General features: G+C 42.6%; 1 protein-coding gene across 1 annotated transcript in view; it reads right to left on the bottom strand.

Annotated features, from left to right (window-relative positions):
• Window positions 1–361: 361 nt before the first annotated feature.
• BMPR2 (bone morphogenetic protein receptor type 2) overlaps window positions 362–18487 on the bottom strand; it is a 187838-nt gene continuing 169712 nt past the window's right edge. The window contains exons 11-13 of the mRNA XM_056534226.1: window positions 9839–10011; window positions 7637–8889; window positions 362–1958 (exon numbers count right to left, since the gene is read on the bottom strand). Coding sequence (XP_056390201.1) covers window positions 1708–1958; window positions 7637–8889; window positions 9839–10011 — 1677 coding nt within the window. The 3' untranslated portion in view covers window positions 362–1707. The remainder of the gene's footprint in view (window positions 1959–7636; window positions 8890–9838; window positions 10012–18487) is intronic.

Consider the following 18487-nt stretch of genomic DNA (forward strand, 5'->3'; position numbering starts at 1 on the left):
GGGGTGGGGGGAGTGTAGGGGGTGGGGGGGTGTATCCTCAATCTGCATGACTCATCTTCTTCCCTGGGTCTGCTGTGCTGTGCTGTGTCTCTTTATCCAATTACTGCAGGCTGCTATGAAACTCCCTATGTTTTCATGCTGCAGTCTAATAGGACAAGAGTTAGCACAGAGGTCTGCTAGTCCAGCCCTCACTTACTGGACTTTGTCCATGGCTGTGATACAGCTTGGACACAGATATATTCTAGATGGTATGAGGACCCCTAGTGGTGTTTTTTTGTATAAACCATGACTAGAAATAACATTTTCTCAGGAAGTATATTAGAAAGTTAATGTATTGCCAAGATGTACAGTGCCCATTAAAAGGTATGAGGATAGACCTGGGTTTTAGAATCTGCATTTTGCATACATTTATTCTGTATATATTAAAAGTACAAAGTAAAGCATATTCACAGGACAAAACCAGCAACGGGCGGCTTCCAGATACAAAGAGCAGCTCGTGGGAAATGATTCAAGAAACAAAAATTTCCACAGAAAAAAAATCACAAACATGACAGAAAGTGATTTAGTGTTAGTGAAGTGTATTTTCCAGTAAAGCGTGGCAAAAAATATATAAACCATTGCACATTTCAACCAAGTACATCAAAAGCCAGAGCCGAGAAATCCACTCAGTTAAACAAGTGTTTCACTCTTGCACAGATAGGCTAAAATATCACTTTTATAAGCTCTTTTCTTGTTATAATCACTTATATATATATTTATATAATCTTTTAATCTATTTCTTTTTTTTTTTTAACATATGCTTTAAAGCCTTATGCATCCTTCCTCTCCCTCTATGTGTTTTCATCTAAGAATGGTTGTCCAATACGCAAATAAGCCAGATGAAAGGAAACATGTTGCTCAAAAGCCCAAAATTCATGAACTACCGTACATTGTCTCATGTTGTGCCTCTGTTTCTCCAATTCCTGTGGCTCTTTATAACAAATGGCTAAAATCTTTCATAGGTATGTAAATGGAACATAGAGGATTTGGAACTGGAAAATTTTGGGGAGGCAGCCATTATACTTATGACTTGTAGTGCTTTCACCTAAAAGTGCAAAGTCTTTGCTACTAAAAGAAAAGGCAGAAAATAAGCATTTCTTTGTATACTTCTCCTTGAACGAATGCACCCTCAACACATCAACATACAGACTAGACACAGCTTAGAAATAAAAATTGCGTGCACAAGACTGCTGCAGTTTATCCTGTCTCACAGCTTTCATTTTAGAGACCACAGTGGTCAAAGGTATCATCTTCTTTGTCATTTTAACAATAGAGATATCAGGTGCTGTTTCGTGTTTTTTCTCTTTCTTGCTTTTTTCATCTAATGTTCATACATATAACATGATGTTCTGGGCAAACAACATGCAGAAATGTTCCAAAAGTTAACAGAACAAAAATGGTCAAAATAAAACCATGGAAGCATAAAATGTTTATCTGTGTGTTTAATCTGCATAGCTGAACCTTGTGGCTTTGGAGGGACTTGAACCGCAACTGCATGCAGTTTTCTCTAGATCCATGAGAGTTATGTAAAGTCCTTTTTAGATTTGATGGTAGAAATAGGTTTTCCGTGTCTTCTTTCCACTTGATGATACAAAAAGAACTGGATTTGGAGGCATTCAAAATTCAACATAAAAAAAGAACAAGGGAAAAAAAGAGATGATTGGTTATTTACAAGCAGCTCATTCTGGCATCCTTAGAAAGGGCAGCAGTGGCAGTGCCACCATCTATAAGGTATACAGCTGTGCTCGATTTTGAGTGGCTGAAAGATTCACTGCCCCCATTATTGTTGACCTCACAGTCCTGGCGTTCAGTGGGGATGACCCATGTAGAAGGGCGCCACCTTTTAAGGGAGTAAGGCGTCTTCACTCTCTTCTTAATCTTCTCCCCTGAGCCAGCCCGACTGTCAGATAGTGTCTCACCTAAATATGAAAAAAGAAATTCAGTCTAGCAGATGGATGTGAGCAAATAACATTGTTTTAGCTGTGCCTGTCTCAGTCTATTCACAGATAAATATAGAGATAATCTACTGGTCAAGTAAATTTCTCGCATAGAAAAAAAGCTTTCAACCAAAAATCCAGTCAATAAAGATTTATGTCAAAAGGTACACGTACAGTGGGGCAAAGAGTATTTAGTCAGCCACCAATTGTGCAAGTTCTCCCACTTAAAAAGATGAGAGGCCTGTAATTTTCATCATAGGTATACCTCAACTATGAGAGACATAATGAGAAAAAAAATCCATAAAATCACATTGTCTGATTTTTAAAGAATGTATTAGCAAATTATGGTGGAAAATAAGTACCGTATTTATCGGCGTATGACAGCATTTTTTAGGCAAATTTTTTTAGCCTAAAGTCTATCTGCATGTTATACGCTGATAAGCCACTGCAGTTCAATGATTTAAAGCGGGCGCTTTAAATCAGTGAACTGCAGCGGCTTTTGCAGGTCCAGAGACCTGAAGTTTGCTAGAGAGCATTTGGATGATCCAGAAGAGGATTGGGAGAATGTCATATGGTCAAATGTTACCAAACTAGACCTTTTTGGTCAAAACTCAACTTGTCGTGTATAGAGGAGAAAGAATACTGAGTTGCATCCAAAGAACACCATACCTACTGTGAAAAATGGGGGTGGAAACATCATGCTTGTAAAAGAAAGAATGAGGGGCCATGTATCGTGAGATTTTGAGTGAAAACCTCCTTCCATCAGCAAGGGCATTGAAGATGGAAGTGGCTGGGTCTTTCAGCATGACAATGATCCCAAACACACCGCCTGGGCAACAAAGGAGTGGCTTTTCAAGGTTTTGGAGTGGCCTAGCCAGTCTCCAGATCTCAACCCTATAGAAAACCTTTGGAGGATGTTGGAAGTCCGTGTTGCCCAGCGACAGCCCCAAAACATCACTGCTCTAGAGGAGATCTGCATGGAGGAATGGGCCAAAATACCAGCAACAGTGTGTATAAACCATATGAAGACTTACAGAAAACGTTTGACCTCTGTCATTGCTAACAAAGGGTATATAACAAAGTATTGAGATGAACTTTTGTTATTGACCAAATACTTATCTTCCACCATAATTTGCTAATAAATTCTTTAAAAATCAGACTATGTGATTTTATGGATTTTTTTCTCATTATGTCTCTCATAGTTGAGGTATACCTATGATGAAAATTACAGGTCTCTCTCATCATTTTAAGTGGGAGAACTGCACAACTGATGGCTGACTAAATACTTTTTTGTCCCACTGTACAATGACATTGGTGAAATCTGTAATCCTGCACCACAACCAAATTCTTTAGGCATGGCTAATAGATTTCTGCTACAACTTTTTAACCATCAAATGACCATTTAGATTAATGACAGTTTGCTAATAAGGTGTGTCAGATTTCCATTTACAAGTCTACAGTCATGGCCGTAAATGTTGGCACTGAAATCTTTCTAGAAAATTAAGTATTTTTCACAGAAGAGGATTGCAGTAACACGTTTTACTATACACATGTTTATTCCCTTTGTGTGTATTGGAACCAAAAAAGGGGAGGAAAAAAAGCAAATTTGACATAATGTCACACCAAACTCCAAAAAGGAGCTGGACAAAATTATTGGCACCCTTTCAAAATTGTGGAAAAATAAGTTTGTTTCACGCATGTGATGCTCCTTTAAACTCACCTGGGGCAAGTAACAGGTGTGGGCAATATAAAAATCCCACCTGAAAGCAGATAAAAAGGAGAGAAGTTCACTTAGACTTTGCATTGTGTGTCTGTGTGTGCCACACTAAGCATGGACAACAGAAAAAGGAGAAGAGAACTGTCTGAGGACTTGAGCATCAAAATTGTGGAAAAATATCAACATTCTCAAGGTTACAAGTCCATCTCCAGAGATCTAGATTTTCCTGTGCACAACATTATCAAGAAGTTTGCAACCCATGGCACTGTAGCTAATCTCCCTGGGCGAAGAGAAAAATTGATGAAAGGTGTCAAGGCAGGATAGTCCAGATGATGGATAAGCAGCCCCAAACAAGTTCCAAAGATATTCAAGCTGTCCTGCAGGCTCAGGGAGCATCAGTGTCAGTGCAAACAATCCATTGACATTTAAATGAAATTAAACGCTATGGCAGGAGACCTAGGAGGACCCCACTACTGACACAGAGACATAAAATAGCAAGACTACATTTTGCCAAAATGAAGTTGAGTAAGCCAAAATCCTTCTGGGAAAACGTCTTTTGGACAGATGAGACGAAGATAGAGCTTTTCGGTAATGCACATCATTCTACTGCATACTGAAAATTGAATGAGGCCTACAAAGAAAATAACACAGTACCTACAGTGAAATATGGTGGAGGTTCAATTATGTTTTGGGGTTGTTTTGCTGCCTCTGGCACTGGCTGCCTTGAATGTGTACAAGGCATCATGAAATCCGAGGATTACCAACGGATTTTGGGTCGCACTGTACAGCCCAGTGTCAGAAAGCTGGCTTTGCGTCCGAGATCTTGGGTCTTTTAGCAGGACAATGACCCCAAACATACATCAAAAAGCACCCAGAAATGGATGGCAACAAAGCGCTGGAGAGTTCTGAAGTGGCCAGCAATGAGTCCAGATCTAAATCACATTGGACACCTGTGGAGAGATCTTAAAATTGCTGTTGGAAAAGGGCGTCCTTCCAATAAGAGAGACCTGGAGCAGTTTGCAAAGGAAACACTCGTCCAGCATTCTGGCTGAGAGATGTAAGAAACTTATTAATGGTTATAGGAAGCAACTGATTTCAGTTATTTTTTCCAAAGGGTGTGCAACCAAATATTAGGTTAAGGGTGCCAATAATTTTGTCTAGCCCATTTTTTAAGTTTGGTGTGACATTATGTCCAATTTGCTTTTTCTCCTCCATTTTTTGATTTAGTTCCAATACACACAAAGGAAATAAACATGTGTATAGCAAAACATGTGTTACTGCTATCCTTTTCTGTGAGAAATACTTCATTTTCTTGAAAAATTTCAGGAGTGCCAACATTTACGGCCATGACTGTATGTAAAGAGTAGTATTAAGCTTTATATAGAGTCATTTGGTGGTCTGAGATCACAGATTCACCAATCTGATCTTCTTCTTTTGACTGGATTATTTTGACTGGATTTTTTCCCTTTAAGACCACATGGTTAGTGTGTCACTTTGTTATCTTAAGGCTAGGTTCACACTACGGAATTTCTGCCTGCAATTCCGCTTTTAAATTGCAGGCACAAATTCCGCTTACTAAAATGTATAGTAAAGTGAATGGGTTTCCTTTCACAAATTCACACTTCGGAATTTGTGAAGCAGAATTTGTGAATGGAAAATCCGCTTGAAAATTTCCGCCTGAATAATGCCATTGCTCATTCTTCAGGCGGAAATACTCGCGGAACACATTGCAGTCTATTGCAGTGGCCGCACTCAGAATCTCCGGGTGGAGATTCCGCAGTGTGTACCTAGCCTAAATGTGCCCCAACTTTATTTATTATTTAGCTTTGAATTCCAAGTCAGCAATGCACCCCTTCATGTTTTCTTGACTTCTCTGGTGGTTTAGTATTGTAAACAGTACATTGTTAAATACTGGTTGTAAAACAACTAAAGAAGACTGTTAACTATAGAAAAGTATAAGTGGCTTTCCAGTTGTTACCTATAATATAATTGTATCAATATACATAGCATGATTTGTGGATAAAGAGACTGGCCGCAGTGTTTCGAACCAGAATTAAAAACATCACACTTGAAAAAACTATCCCCCCCCCAATCAAAAACTTGTATAAAATGTATAGTTTATATTTGCTAAAAGCTTTCCTTTAGGCCCCTTTCAAACTGCCGTTGTGCCCCGGTGGCAAACGCCCGTCAGGCACTTTTCTTTTTTTGTGCCTTAACGGACGTTATTTTTGACGGGCAACAACGGGTCCTCACAGATCCCATTTACTATTATGGGGTCTGTCGGGCGCCGTTGTTTTCTGACGAGAGTAGCGGGAGGAAAAAATTTAGCATGATGTATTGTTTTTCTCCTGCTATTCTCCAATAGCTACACAATATTACCAGTATCTGCTACATGGGATTATGCCTTAAAAATGTAAACTGGATTTACTATACACAAAATGTAGCTGGAAATCCATCTTTCTTTCTGTTCATATACATTAAAGAAGACCTATAATGCAGGACAACTTATACCCTATCCAAAGGATCTGATCACATGAGAACTGACTGCTGAGACCCCCCGTGATCTCCTCTATGGAACCCCAGCTCTTCCCAGGAACAGGGCTTGCTGACCCCCGCACAAAGCGGTGGCCGATATGCCCCATCCATGTATCTCTGTGAGAGCCGGAGATACAGCGTTCGGTATCTCTAGCTTTCCCATACATGAAGGGGAGATCAGGGGGGTCCCCACGGAGAGGGGATAAGTTGTCCTGCATAATAGTTCTCCATTAACAACAATAATAAAAATGCACTAACAGTGAAAAAGAAAACGTCACAGTACTTCTGTATACTTCTCTATTCACTCTTAAGTTTTTATATTCCTGACATATACCTCTGACATGTCCCAGTATACACTTTCTGCATAGGAAAGTATAGTAGATTATGATTTTCTATACATAAAATAAAAGATAAGCTGCTGGATACTGGTCCCACATATAACAAAAGGACACTCTTTTGGCTGTGTGCATTAGGGCCTATATTGGACACACATGTCGATTGTGTAAGCAAAGAACAGAGTGTGGACAAAGGCCTAGATTTATAGTACATTTATGAAGCCTTTAGGGGAGATTCATCTTGTGAAGAGGAAAAGTTGACCAGTTGCCCATAGCAACCAATCATATCACTTCTTTTATATTTGAAAAGGCCTCTGAAAAATAAAATAAGCACATGTCTTGATGCATCTCCCCTTTGTCTCTATTTGCTAACAACCTATAACATGCATGCAGTCCCTCAAAAAATATTCCCTCATATGGCTCTGCAGATGATAAAATAAAAATGTTACGTTAGACATATAAATGAGTCATACTCACCTTTCTTGATCTCCTGAAATTATCTGACCCTGCCTATCAACCCTTTGTCCTGGTTCTGAGACAATCACAGCCAATTACTGACTAAAGCAGGACACTGCTGCTACCAATGGTTGGCTGACCTGGTATTACTTTTTTTTTTTCCTTTTAATGTTTAACATTTTTCTCAGCCATATATTAAATATAACTTATGTCCGCAGTGAATCCCTTTAGTGGGTTAAAATTCAGCCAGCTCACAAACAGAAAGATAGAATCTTTGTCTGTCATGTTCCATACGCAGTGGGTCTATTCACATGTACAGTATCCTGTGCATATTCAATGTGCAGGATTTGAAGCTTCAGATTTCAGTGTAAACTGATTGAACACAGCTTCAAATCTGAAGCATAGAATATGCACAGGAACCTGTACATGTGAATACACCCTTAAAGAATAGACAAGTACATAACTTGACTGTTGTTTACTATGTGCATTGTTGTAATTCTTTCTTTAATGAATCAAAATGAAAATACCACAACTGAGCTAATCAAAGGAATATATAACATTTCTGTTGATTAATATGTTAGAAAACTGGTTTGCATATTACAATATATGATACTTACTCTGCATGCAGCAGTTATCCGTAATACTGGTGGTGGACAAGTCTAGAGAGTTTGGTCTCTGTGCTCTTCTTGTGTGACGCTGCCTAGATTCTACAGCTACAGCTTGTGTCCCTGGGTCTTGAAGAATACACTGGCTGCTGTTATTATTGTTATTTGAGTTCACCCTGCTCTCCGAAGGGCAATCCCTTCTTTCCACCAGTCGGTCCAGCACAGACTCATCCTGTCCAACCTGCTGCTCTCGTCTCAATAACGGCTCATTCTCATCAGGGCTGGAGTTGATATTCAGGCGGCTGTCCTCACCTCTAAACTGGCTCTGTAGCATCTCCTGGGCCCTTTGAGCCATTGAGTTTGTACTGGGTCCTAAGGCTGTGTTAGAATTTGGAGCTAAAGGACCTTGAGTGTTCCCATAGCCTGTCCTGCCCCCGATTGTTGATGTAGTGACAGTGACCACATGAGGTTCTGCAGCACTCACTGTGTTCATTTTGGCTACTCCTGTTTCAACATGCTTCAAGTTAGATTTGTGTTTGCTGCCAAACTTGAGCCTCGACTCTTTACCAGAGGATTTCGTGTTAAGTGGGAGGGTGGTAGGTCTCTTAGGAAGGTTTTGTTGCTTAGGAAGAGGATAAAGTTGTGCAGGGTGAACATCCTGAACTAAGCAAACTTGACCATTCCCTGATTGGGTAAAGTCCTGTTGTCCTGTGGACTCCACAGCCAGCTTTATTAGTGGGTAAAATAAGTTGGAGCTTGTGCTACTCAGAGGATCAGACCCGCTGAACTGCTTAAGGGAATGTTCCATAAGGTTCTCATCTGAACTTTCCTTTAGATTTTTATCTACCTCTTTTGGGTCCAGCTTGTTTGTCTCTAAATCTTCCTCTGTCAGCTGCAGACACACAGGAGTAGGCCCATTGGGCGGTATGCCATGCATTGTTTCATCTAAGTGCTGAATCTCAGAAATTGTAGTCATACCAGTACTTGGTGTGAGTCCGGTGGTGTTGGTAGTGGTAGTGTTGGTTGACAAACTGGTAACACTAGTCTCTGGGCTGGGAAGGCGAGCCTGAGCCTGCTGACGCTCATAATTTATGGAGTTCCGGTTCTTCTCACCAGAGGTAAGAGGAGTGCTGGACATGGAGGTCTCAGATGAGATGTTCTTCAATATACTGTCAGAATTGTGCACAGAGTCTTCAATAAAAGAGGATGACGAATAATCAGGGTACGGTCCAATCTTTGGGATTCGCCTGCTTTGTGAAAGATTGCTGGGATGGAAGAAAGAGGGAAAAAATGTTTACTCTTAAACAAAGCAAAGCAAATATACCATAATATCTAGCTGGAAAGATGGAACAACAGATGCATAGATAGATAGAGAAACCTAAAGAGCAAAATTGCTGGGTAGCAGTGGCAATAACCATTTGATCCCAGGTCCATGGTTCACATACAAAGATACAGTATGGACCACAGCACTACGAAAATAGTGTTCAGAAAAGTGATTTATTTATCCAGGATGGTGCATCAACTGCATTATCATTAACATTAAGCACCATTATCTTGGATGAATTAATCACTTTTTTTAACGACATAACGAAATACGAACTGCTCACAAGCGACACACGTTGGAGCCACGCTAGAGACAATTAAAACATTTTTTTTGCCTGTTTCTACTGGGAGTCAGCCCATGATTTACTGGTCTGTCATGCTTTCTTAAGATGCCCAATATTCCCCTAAGGATCTTCCTGTACATAGCAGTGAGCTGACCGATGTTTTGTCTTTACCTTTCTAAACACCATTTTTAGGAATGCTGCATCAATACTTTCTTAGATAAGTAGGTAGATGTATGGACAGATAAATAATAAATAAATAGTCACACACAGATGTATAGATACAGCTGGTTAAATAGACAGAGATAATTTTACTTTGTATAATTATGATCACACAGTATTTAGTTAAAATATTTTGTATATTATGTCATGTATCTTATATGTTGTTTATACTTTTAAATCATTACACATATACAGTACATGAGAAAAGACTTGTTTCCAGTTGAAACATGTGTCATATTCTATTCGCCAGAGATAGTGGCAACACACTGTGACACAACGTGTTTAATAGTTTACTGCCAAAAAAAACATATCAGTGTAGGAATTTCTATTGAATACAACAAAAGGAACAGCTCTGTCCTTGGCACCAGTTCAGTGACAGTGCACGTACCGTTCATTCTGAACTGCCGTAGATGTTGGGTTGATGGTTGGGCTCACTGACTTGTTCCTTTCCCAGATCATCATCAGCTCAGCCATTCTCTCTTCTGCACATTGAGCTGTCAGACGGGCCTCTGCATCTTGATCCCAACAATCATCAATGGTTTCTTTTAGTGACCTGACAGCCTGTGGAAAACAAAAAAATCTGATAAAATATAACTAAAATAAATCAAGTCGATTAGGAACCCAGTGCAAACACCTATTGATTGGCACTAGGAGATTCCTCATGAGTCAAGTTCTTTAAAGAATAGTAAAAGTGTCTCCCCTAAACTGTGCTGTATGCAGTACAAGTTATACCTTGCCACAATAATGGTATACCAAAGTCCCTTCTACCCAACAGGCCAGGCACTTAATATAACATTATAGGAATTTGATAATTGCATCAATGACAGAATCTAGCATCAGAAGGTAATAAAACATGTTCTTATTTGCTTTTCAAAAAGCGAAATCACGCTCCTTTGTTTTGCCTCAGGCAACATTTATACTGCTACATAACCTAGGTCCCTTCCCTGTTTATTATAGGGTGGTGTGACCCAACCTACAGAACTTTAGTACTGACAATGTGCATGGTGGAGCAAGAACCAGAAAGACTACTGTGACGGATCCTAGAGTCACCCTACCTACTTGGATGGACTTTAGGACATCACTATTTGTACCCCTCAGTTGATGTCCAGTGACATAAAGCTCAGAGTTAAAATACTTTTATTTACTGTTTTCATACACTTTCTGCATACGGTCCACTTTCTGTGCACAATACACCTTTTGCACTCAAGGCACTGTATAGGGAGAGCTAATCACCTTTGTTGGATTATCTCCCAGACTACCTGTCACCTGTATTACCTTTATTGGATTATCTCCCAGACTACCTGTCACCTGTATTGCCTTTATTGGATTATCTCCCAGACTCACTGCCACCTGTATTGTCTTTACTGACCCTTCCCCCTGTGATGTCCTTCCTATAAAAGGAGACACTTGTTCCACAGTTCTGATTTTATACCTGAAGACTGGTGTTGCCTGGTTCTTTGGGTACAAGGATGCAATAATCTCTAGTTCTGCCTGGGGATATTGCTTGTGATATGCTGGGGCTCGTCATCTGGAAGGTGAAGTCACATTTGGCGGAGTCAGTCCGTCACAACTACATATATATATATATATATATATATATATATATATATATAAAACTCAATGGCCTTCATTTACTATTGCAAACCTGATATGTTTTTTTCTGTGCCAGAATTTGTGCCAGAAATGAGAAAAACCTGACTAACTCTCCATTTTACTGAGAGAACCCAGGGCGTGGCCGTCGGGAAAAGGGGGGTAGCCACAGAAAAGGGCAGTGTTCCCAACATTTTCACAAAAACCCAACATATTTACTAAGGTTTCCACAGAAAATGAAGTGGATTTGAGCTGAGGAAAACCTGACAGATCAGAGCATGTGTCAAAATGTGTAAAAATGTAGGGAAACCTTAGTAAATACTGTGGAAAAAAAATGTAGGATATTAAAATCCACAAAGAAACCTACAATCTGTTATGTTATGCGCTCCAGCTGCACATGCTGGCCGTGAGCGCATGGTCCCATTACCTGCTGCTGCCGCGCCTGCTTGCGAATCCCAGCCCGTCACTCCCCTGGTGCTTCTCCTGCCCCCGTCTATTCCTCTTTGCTCCGGCACGCGTGTCCCTGTCCCCTAGGGTGCGCGCACGCCGGAGCTTTAAGATTTAAAGGGCCAGTGTCCCCATTAGTGAAGTAACACCTGTGGCTCATTGATAAATTCCTCCACCTCCCACACTTCACTGCTGGATCTTTATTGCCCTAGTGCCTGAGAGAAAGCGTTCCTGAGAGTTGCCTTGCCGTGTATCATACCCTTGCTCCGTGACCTGACCTTGCTCCTTTGCCGCCTGCCTACTGACCACTTGCTAAGTTCCTGACTACACTACTGTGATGCCAGCCCTGACCTTCTGCTATCCTGACCACGAGTTGCCTTATCCCACCTGTGCCTCGAATCTTCTCAGCCGCCTGTGTGATCGAGCCGTGCCAGGGGTAACGACCTGGGTGCCGCCTGCCGCAGTAAGTCCATCCTGCTTTGCGGCAGGCTCTGGTGAAAACCAGCGGCACCTTAGACTGCACTCCCTGGTATGGTCCGAGTCATCTACCACACATGTCCAGCGGATCCACTATCATCAGTGTTCCAGTCTACTGAAACGTGAGTGTTTCAGTAGGATATGGCCATGGATCCCGCTGAGGTACCCCTGCCTGAAGTTGAGGATCTTTCCTCCGTTGTGGTACGTCAGTCTCAGCAATTGGCGCGACAGGCGCAGCAACTTACCCAACTGTCTGCTATGATGCAACAGCTATTGGCCTTGCAGCAACAACTGCAGCAGGTACCGCAACCTGGCCCACTCCCACCACCAGTTCCTGCAGTGTTTCCTGGCTCCCAGCTACGTCTGCCTTTACCTAAATATGATGGTGATTCCAAGTTATGCAGAGGCTTCGTCACACAGTGCTATGCACTTGGAGCTCATGTCTGAACAGTTTCCGACAGAACGTGCGAAGGTAGCCTTTGTCATTAGTCTACTGTCCGGAAAAGCCTGGGACTGGGCTACACCCCTTTGGGACTGTGGTGATCCGGTATCCTCCAATTTGTCGGCTTTCTTGGCAGAATTTCGCAATGTCTTTGAGGAACCCGCATGTGCCTCTTCTGCTGAGACGGCTTTGCTGAACTTCTGACAAGGGAATTCTTCCATTGGTGACTACGTGGTTCAATTCCGCACTATAGCCTCAGAACTTGCATGGAATGATGAAGCCTTGTGTGCCACATTCAAAAAAGGACTGTCAAGCAGGATTAAAGATGCCCTCGCAGCATGTCATACTCCATCTTTTTTGACTGAACTTATCCGCTTGACCACACGCATTGATGTGCGTTTTGCTGAGAGACAGGAGGAACTGAGCTTAGAGAGGGAACCAGCCCGGACACGGAGATATCCTCGCCTGGCACCCGTGTTTCAACGTCCACCTCTTCAGTTTCCTGCGCCTCTTGCATAAGATGCTATGCAAGTGAATCGTTCTCATCTTACGTAACAGGAGAGGTCACGACGACACTGAGAATTTGTGATTGTATCGTGCTAGCCCGAAGCACTTACTTAAGGACTGTACAGTTTGCCCACAGTGTCCGGGAAACGCCCGCACCTAGGGTTCGTGGGAGAGTTGTCCCTGGGTGTGAATACTACCTCTCCACGCTTAACTATTTCTGTACAAGTTTTCGCTTCAGCCATGTCTTCCTTCAGTGCTAAAGCATGTTTGGATTCTGGATCAGCAGGTGACTTTATTGACGCCTCTTTGACAGTGGCGTTGCGACCGGGGTGCGGGGGGTGCGGGCCGCACCGGGTGATACCATCCTGATGGGGTGACACCAGGTACGCCCCCGGACCTCAGTTGCGCTGTCTCTGTACTAGTAGGACCATCCCTCCCCCGTCACCTGCACAGTGAACCGGCATGCACCCCCACGTCTTCTGTTGCGCCAGCCCGACGTGCCTCCACAGGGCCGCGCAGGAGGACGTGACGTCACTCGCAGAGCGCCCGGAGAAAGGAGCGCTGTGCTGGATGGGTGAGTGAGTGTGTGTCTGTCTCACACTATCTCTGTTTGTGTGTCTCTCTGTGTGTGTGTGTGACTCTATGTGTGTGTGTGTGTGTGACTGTGTGTGTGTGTGACTGTGTGTATCTCTGTGTGTGTGTGTGACTGTGTGTGACTGTGTGTGTATGTGTGTGACTGTGTGTGACTCTGTGTGTGTCTGTGTGTGTGTGACTTTGTCTGTGTGTGTTTGTGTGTGTGTCTGTCGCTATCTCTGTCTGTGTGTAGCTCTCTGTCTGTGTGTGGCTCTCTGTCTGTGTGTGACTCTCTGTCTGTGTGTGACTCTCTGTCTGTGTGTGACTGCGTGTGACTCTGTGTGTGTGTGACTGTGTGTGACTCTGTGTGTGTGTCTCTCTGTCTGTGTGTGTGTGTCTCTCTCTCTCTCTATCTATCTATCTATCTATCTGTGTGTGTGTCTCTTTGTTGTGTGTGTATGTGTTTTTTTTGTGTGTGGGGGGAGGGGGATTTGTTTGAACCAGCGATCTAATGTGGGGAGACTTTGACCTATTGTGGGGAACATGCAAGGGAACCTGCGGCCTAATGGGGGGAAACTACTACCAAATGTGGGGAATCTATGCTACCTAATGTGGGGAAACTGCTACCTAATGTGGGGAAACTGCTACCTAATGTGGGGAAACTGCTACCTAATGTCGAAAGCTGCTACATAATGTGGGAAAACTGCTACCTAATGTGGGGAATCTGTGCTACATAATGTGGGAAAACTGCTACCTAATGTGGGGAATCTGTGCTACCTAATGAGGGGAAATTACTACCTAATGTGGGGTAACTGGTACCAAATGTGGGGAATCTATGCTACCTAATGTGGGGAAACTGCTACCTACCTAATGTGGGGGAACTGCTACCTACCTTAAGTGGGGGAACGGCTGTCTACCTAATGCTCCCCCCCTGGCAGTAGCACCCTCATCATCCACCAGCAACCCCCCCCCCCAGCAGCAGCACCTCCATCAGCAGATCCTGATGTGGATGATGGGGGTGATACTGCCAGGGGGGATGGCCAGTAGCACCCTCATCATCCTCCAGCAACACCCCCCCCCCAGTACTAGCACCCCCATCATCCACTAGCAACACCACCAGATTTATATTCAGAGGGTACAGTATGTGGCAGATTTATATTCAGAGGGTACAGTATGTGGTAGTATGCTATTCAGAGGGTACAGTGTGTGGCGGTATTATATTCAGAGGGTACAGTATGTGGCAGATTTATATTCAGAGTGTACAGTATGTGTTGGTATTATATTCAGAATGTACAGATGTGTGGTAGTATTATATTCAGTGGGTATGGTGTATGGAAGGTTTATAATCAAAGAGTGTAGTGTATAGTAGTATTATATTTAGAGAATACAGTGTCTGGCAGGTTTATAATAATACTTGTTTTCATATAGAGGATGAGAATGCGCTGACATAGTGAGGAGACGTCTGGGCGTCACATTCTACAGACAGAAGTTATAGCTGGACCAGGCGGTATGTACCATCTGAATTAGATAAGGAAAGACTATATAGAAGACTTCACCTGTAGTCACTGATATAATTGTGTATTCTCCACACTATAGAGAAGACGTCACCTGTAGTCACTGATATCATTGTGTATTCTCCTCACTATAGAGAAGACGTCACCTGTAATCACTGATATCATTGTGTATTCTCCACACTATAGAGAAGAGGTCATCTGTAATCACTGATATCATTGTGTATTCTCCACACTATAGAGAAGACGTCACCTGTAGTCACTGATATCCTTGTGTATTCTCCTCACTATGTCCTATCAGAGCTGTAGTCACTTGTAAGTTCTACAGTTATGGTGAGTGAAACTACAACTCCCAGCATAACAGAGCTGTAGTCACTTGTAAGTTCTACAGTTATGGTGAGTGAAACTACAACTCCCAGCATAACCTTACCACTGGATAAAGGGGTACTCTACTGGAAAACATTTTTTTTTATCAACTGGTGCTACAAAGTTAAACAGATTTATAAATTACTTCTACTTAAAAACCTTAATCCTTCCAGTACTTATTAGCTGCTGTATAAGTGATTCACAGGAAGTTCTTTTCCTTTTTAATTTATTTTCTCTCTGACCACAGTGCTCTGTGCTGACACCTCTGTCCATGTCAAGAACTGTCCATAGTAGGAGCAAATCCCCATTGCAAACCTATCCTGCTCTGGACAGTTTCTAACATGGACAGACAGAGCAGTGGACAGACTGGAAAGAACTACACAACCTCCTGTGGAGAATACAACAGCTTATAAGTACTGTAAGGATTAAGATTTTAAATAGAAGTAATTTAAAAAATCTGTTTAACTTTCTGGCACCAGTTGATATAAAAGTAAATGTTTTCCAGTGGAGTACCCCTTTAAGTAATTCTGGGAGCTGTATATTTAAATGGTGAAAATTTCTTTAACACTTTCCCATTCTGTGGCAACTGGTATATCTGATTATTATACTGGAATTTCTCACAATGCGCTACACCAGTGGTGTCTGTCACAACAGGCTAAAAACTTACTGGGGGGGGGGGAGGTATGGGGTGACACCATTTTCTACCGCACCGGGTGACACCAACGCTAGCAACGCCACTGCTCTTTGGTCCACAAATATCATCTTCCTGTCACTCGGCTTGCCAAGCCCTTGTTCATCTCCTCTGTTAATGTACAAAATCTGGACTGTATGTTTCACTTCTGTACAGAATCTCTTGTCATGCAAGTGGGTGTATTGCATAAAGAAAAGATTGAATTCTATGTTCTGCCACACTGTACTTCTGAGATTCTTCTTGGCCTTCCTTGGCTGCAACGCCATTCTCCGGAACTGGATTGAAGAACTGGAGAAATAATTTGCTGGGGACAAAATCTTTGCCTCTAACCAGTTCAGCCTAAAGTTGTTTCTCATCTTCCTCCTTTACCTGGCCTGCCGCCACTAACCAAGATTTCTCTGATGTATTCTGCAAGAAACAGGCTGAGTCTCTGCCTTCACATCGTCCTTAAGATTGCCCTAGTGATCTTCTGCCTGGTACCACTTCTTCTCGTGGAAGGATATACCCTCTATCGGTTCCTGAGACCAAAGCTGTGGCTTTTTATAAGTTTATCCAGGAGAATCTCCAAAAGTGATTTATCCGTAAGTCCTCTTCTCCTGTTGGAGCTGGTTTCTTCTTTGTAGGGAAGAAGAATGACTCATTCCGTCCATGCATTGACTACAAGGGACTTAACAAAATCACGGTCAAAAACCGTTACCCACTACCTCTTATCTCAGAACTTTTTGACTGCCAAGGGTTTTTCCAAGTTAGACTTACGTGGAGCGTATAACCTCATTCGTATCCGCAAGGGAGATGAATGGAAAATGGCCTTTAATACTCGTGATGGACATTTTGAGTACCTTGTTTCTGCCGTTTTTCAAGAGTTTGTCAATTATATCTTCTGTGATTTTCTCTACACCTGTGTTGTCGTATACCTAGATGACATCCTGATCTTCTTTTCCAACTTAGAGGAACATCGCACTCATGTTTGTCTGGTTCTTCAGCGACTACGGAAGAATCATCTCTACGCCAAACTGGAGAAATGCCTGTTCGAGAAGTCTAGTCTTCCGTTTCTTGGCTCTCATCTGGACCTGCAGATGGATCCAGATAAATTGTCTGCAGCATTGGATTGCCTCGTCCTTCGGGCCTACGCGCTATTCAACGCTTTCTGGGATTTTCTAACTATTATCGTCAATTTATCCCACATTTTTCATCCTTGGTTTCTCCAATCGTAGCTCTCACTAAGAAGACTACTAATCCTATATCGTGGCCTCAAGAAGCTGAAGAGGCCTTCTCCCATTTAAAGTCTACGTTTGCCTCTGCTCCTGTGCTTACAAGACCAGATCCGGAGAGGCCCTTTGCTTTGGAGGTTGATGCCTCATCTATTGGAGCGGGTGCCATTCTTACTCAGAAAAATGCCAAGGGCATTACTGTAACTTGTGGGTTCTTCTCCAAGACCTTCTCTCCTGCTCAGAGGAATTGCTCCATTGGAGATCGTGAACTCCTCTCTATCAAGCTAACCTTGGAGGAATGGCGACATTTATTGGAGGGTTCTTCTCATCCGGTCAGCATCTACTCCGACTATAAGAATCTTCTATACCTTCAGTCTGCTCAACGTTTGAACCCCCGCCAGGCAAGGTGGTCACTGTTCTTTTCTAGGTTCAACTTCTTCATCCACTTCTGTCCGGCAGATAAGAACATCAGGGATGATGCTCTCTCTGGGTCCTCTGACGTCATTGGTTTGGACTCCACGCTTAGGCATATTATTCCTCCTGAACATTTGATTCCTGCTGCTCCTGCTGAAATTCTGCAAGTTCCTCTGGGAAAATCCTGTGCGCCCAGCAGATTGAGATGCAAGGTACTGAAATGGTGTCATTCTTCCTTGACAGCAGGACATCCTGGAATAAACAAGACTCTACTTCTAATCTCCCGTCACTACTGGTGGCCCCATCTTGAACGTAATGTTTCTGATTTTGTTTGTTTCTGTTAAAATTGTGCCCATGACAAAACTCCTCGACAGAGACCTGCAGGACTCTAACAGCCTTTACCCATTCCGGAGACTCCCTGGTCCCATATCGCCATGGATTTCATCACCTATTTGTCACCATCTCATAATAACACTGTCATTTGGGTAGTTGTAGATCAGTTTTCCAAGATGGCCCATTTATTCCTCTACCAGGTCTTCCTTCTGCCCCACAGCTGGCAAAGTACTTCTTGTTGCATGTCTTTAGTTTACATGGTCTTCCTCTGCATATCGTTTCGGATCGTGGTGTGCAGTTTGTCTCTAAGTTCTGGCGAGCCCTTTGTAACTGTCTGGACATCAATATGGACTTCTCCTCGGCCTACCATCCTCAGTCCAACGGTCAGGTGGAGAGGGTTAATCAAATTCCTGAGGCTTATCTTCAGCATTTTGTTTCAGCTCGCCAAGACGATTGGGTCGACCTTCTTTCCTGG

The sequence above is a fragment of the Hyla sarda genome, chromosome 8, assembly GCF_029499605.1.
Source record: "Hyla sarda isolate aHylSar1 chromosome 8, aHylSar1.hap1, whole genome shotgun sequence".
NCBI classification, from domain to species: Eukaryota; Metazoa; Chordata; class Amphibia; order Anura; family Hylidae; genus Hyla; species Hyla sarda.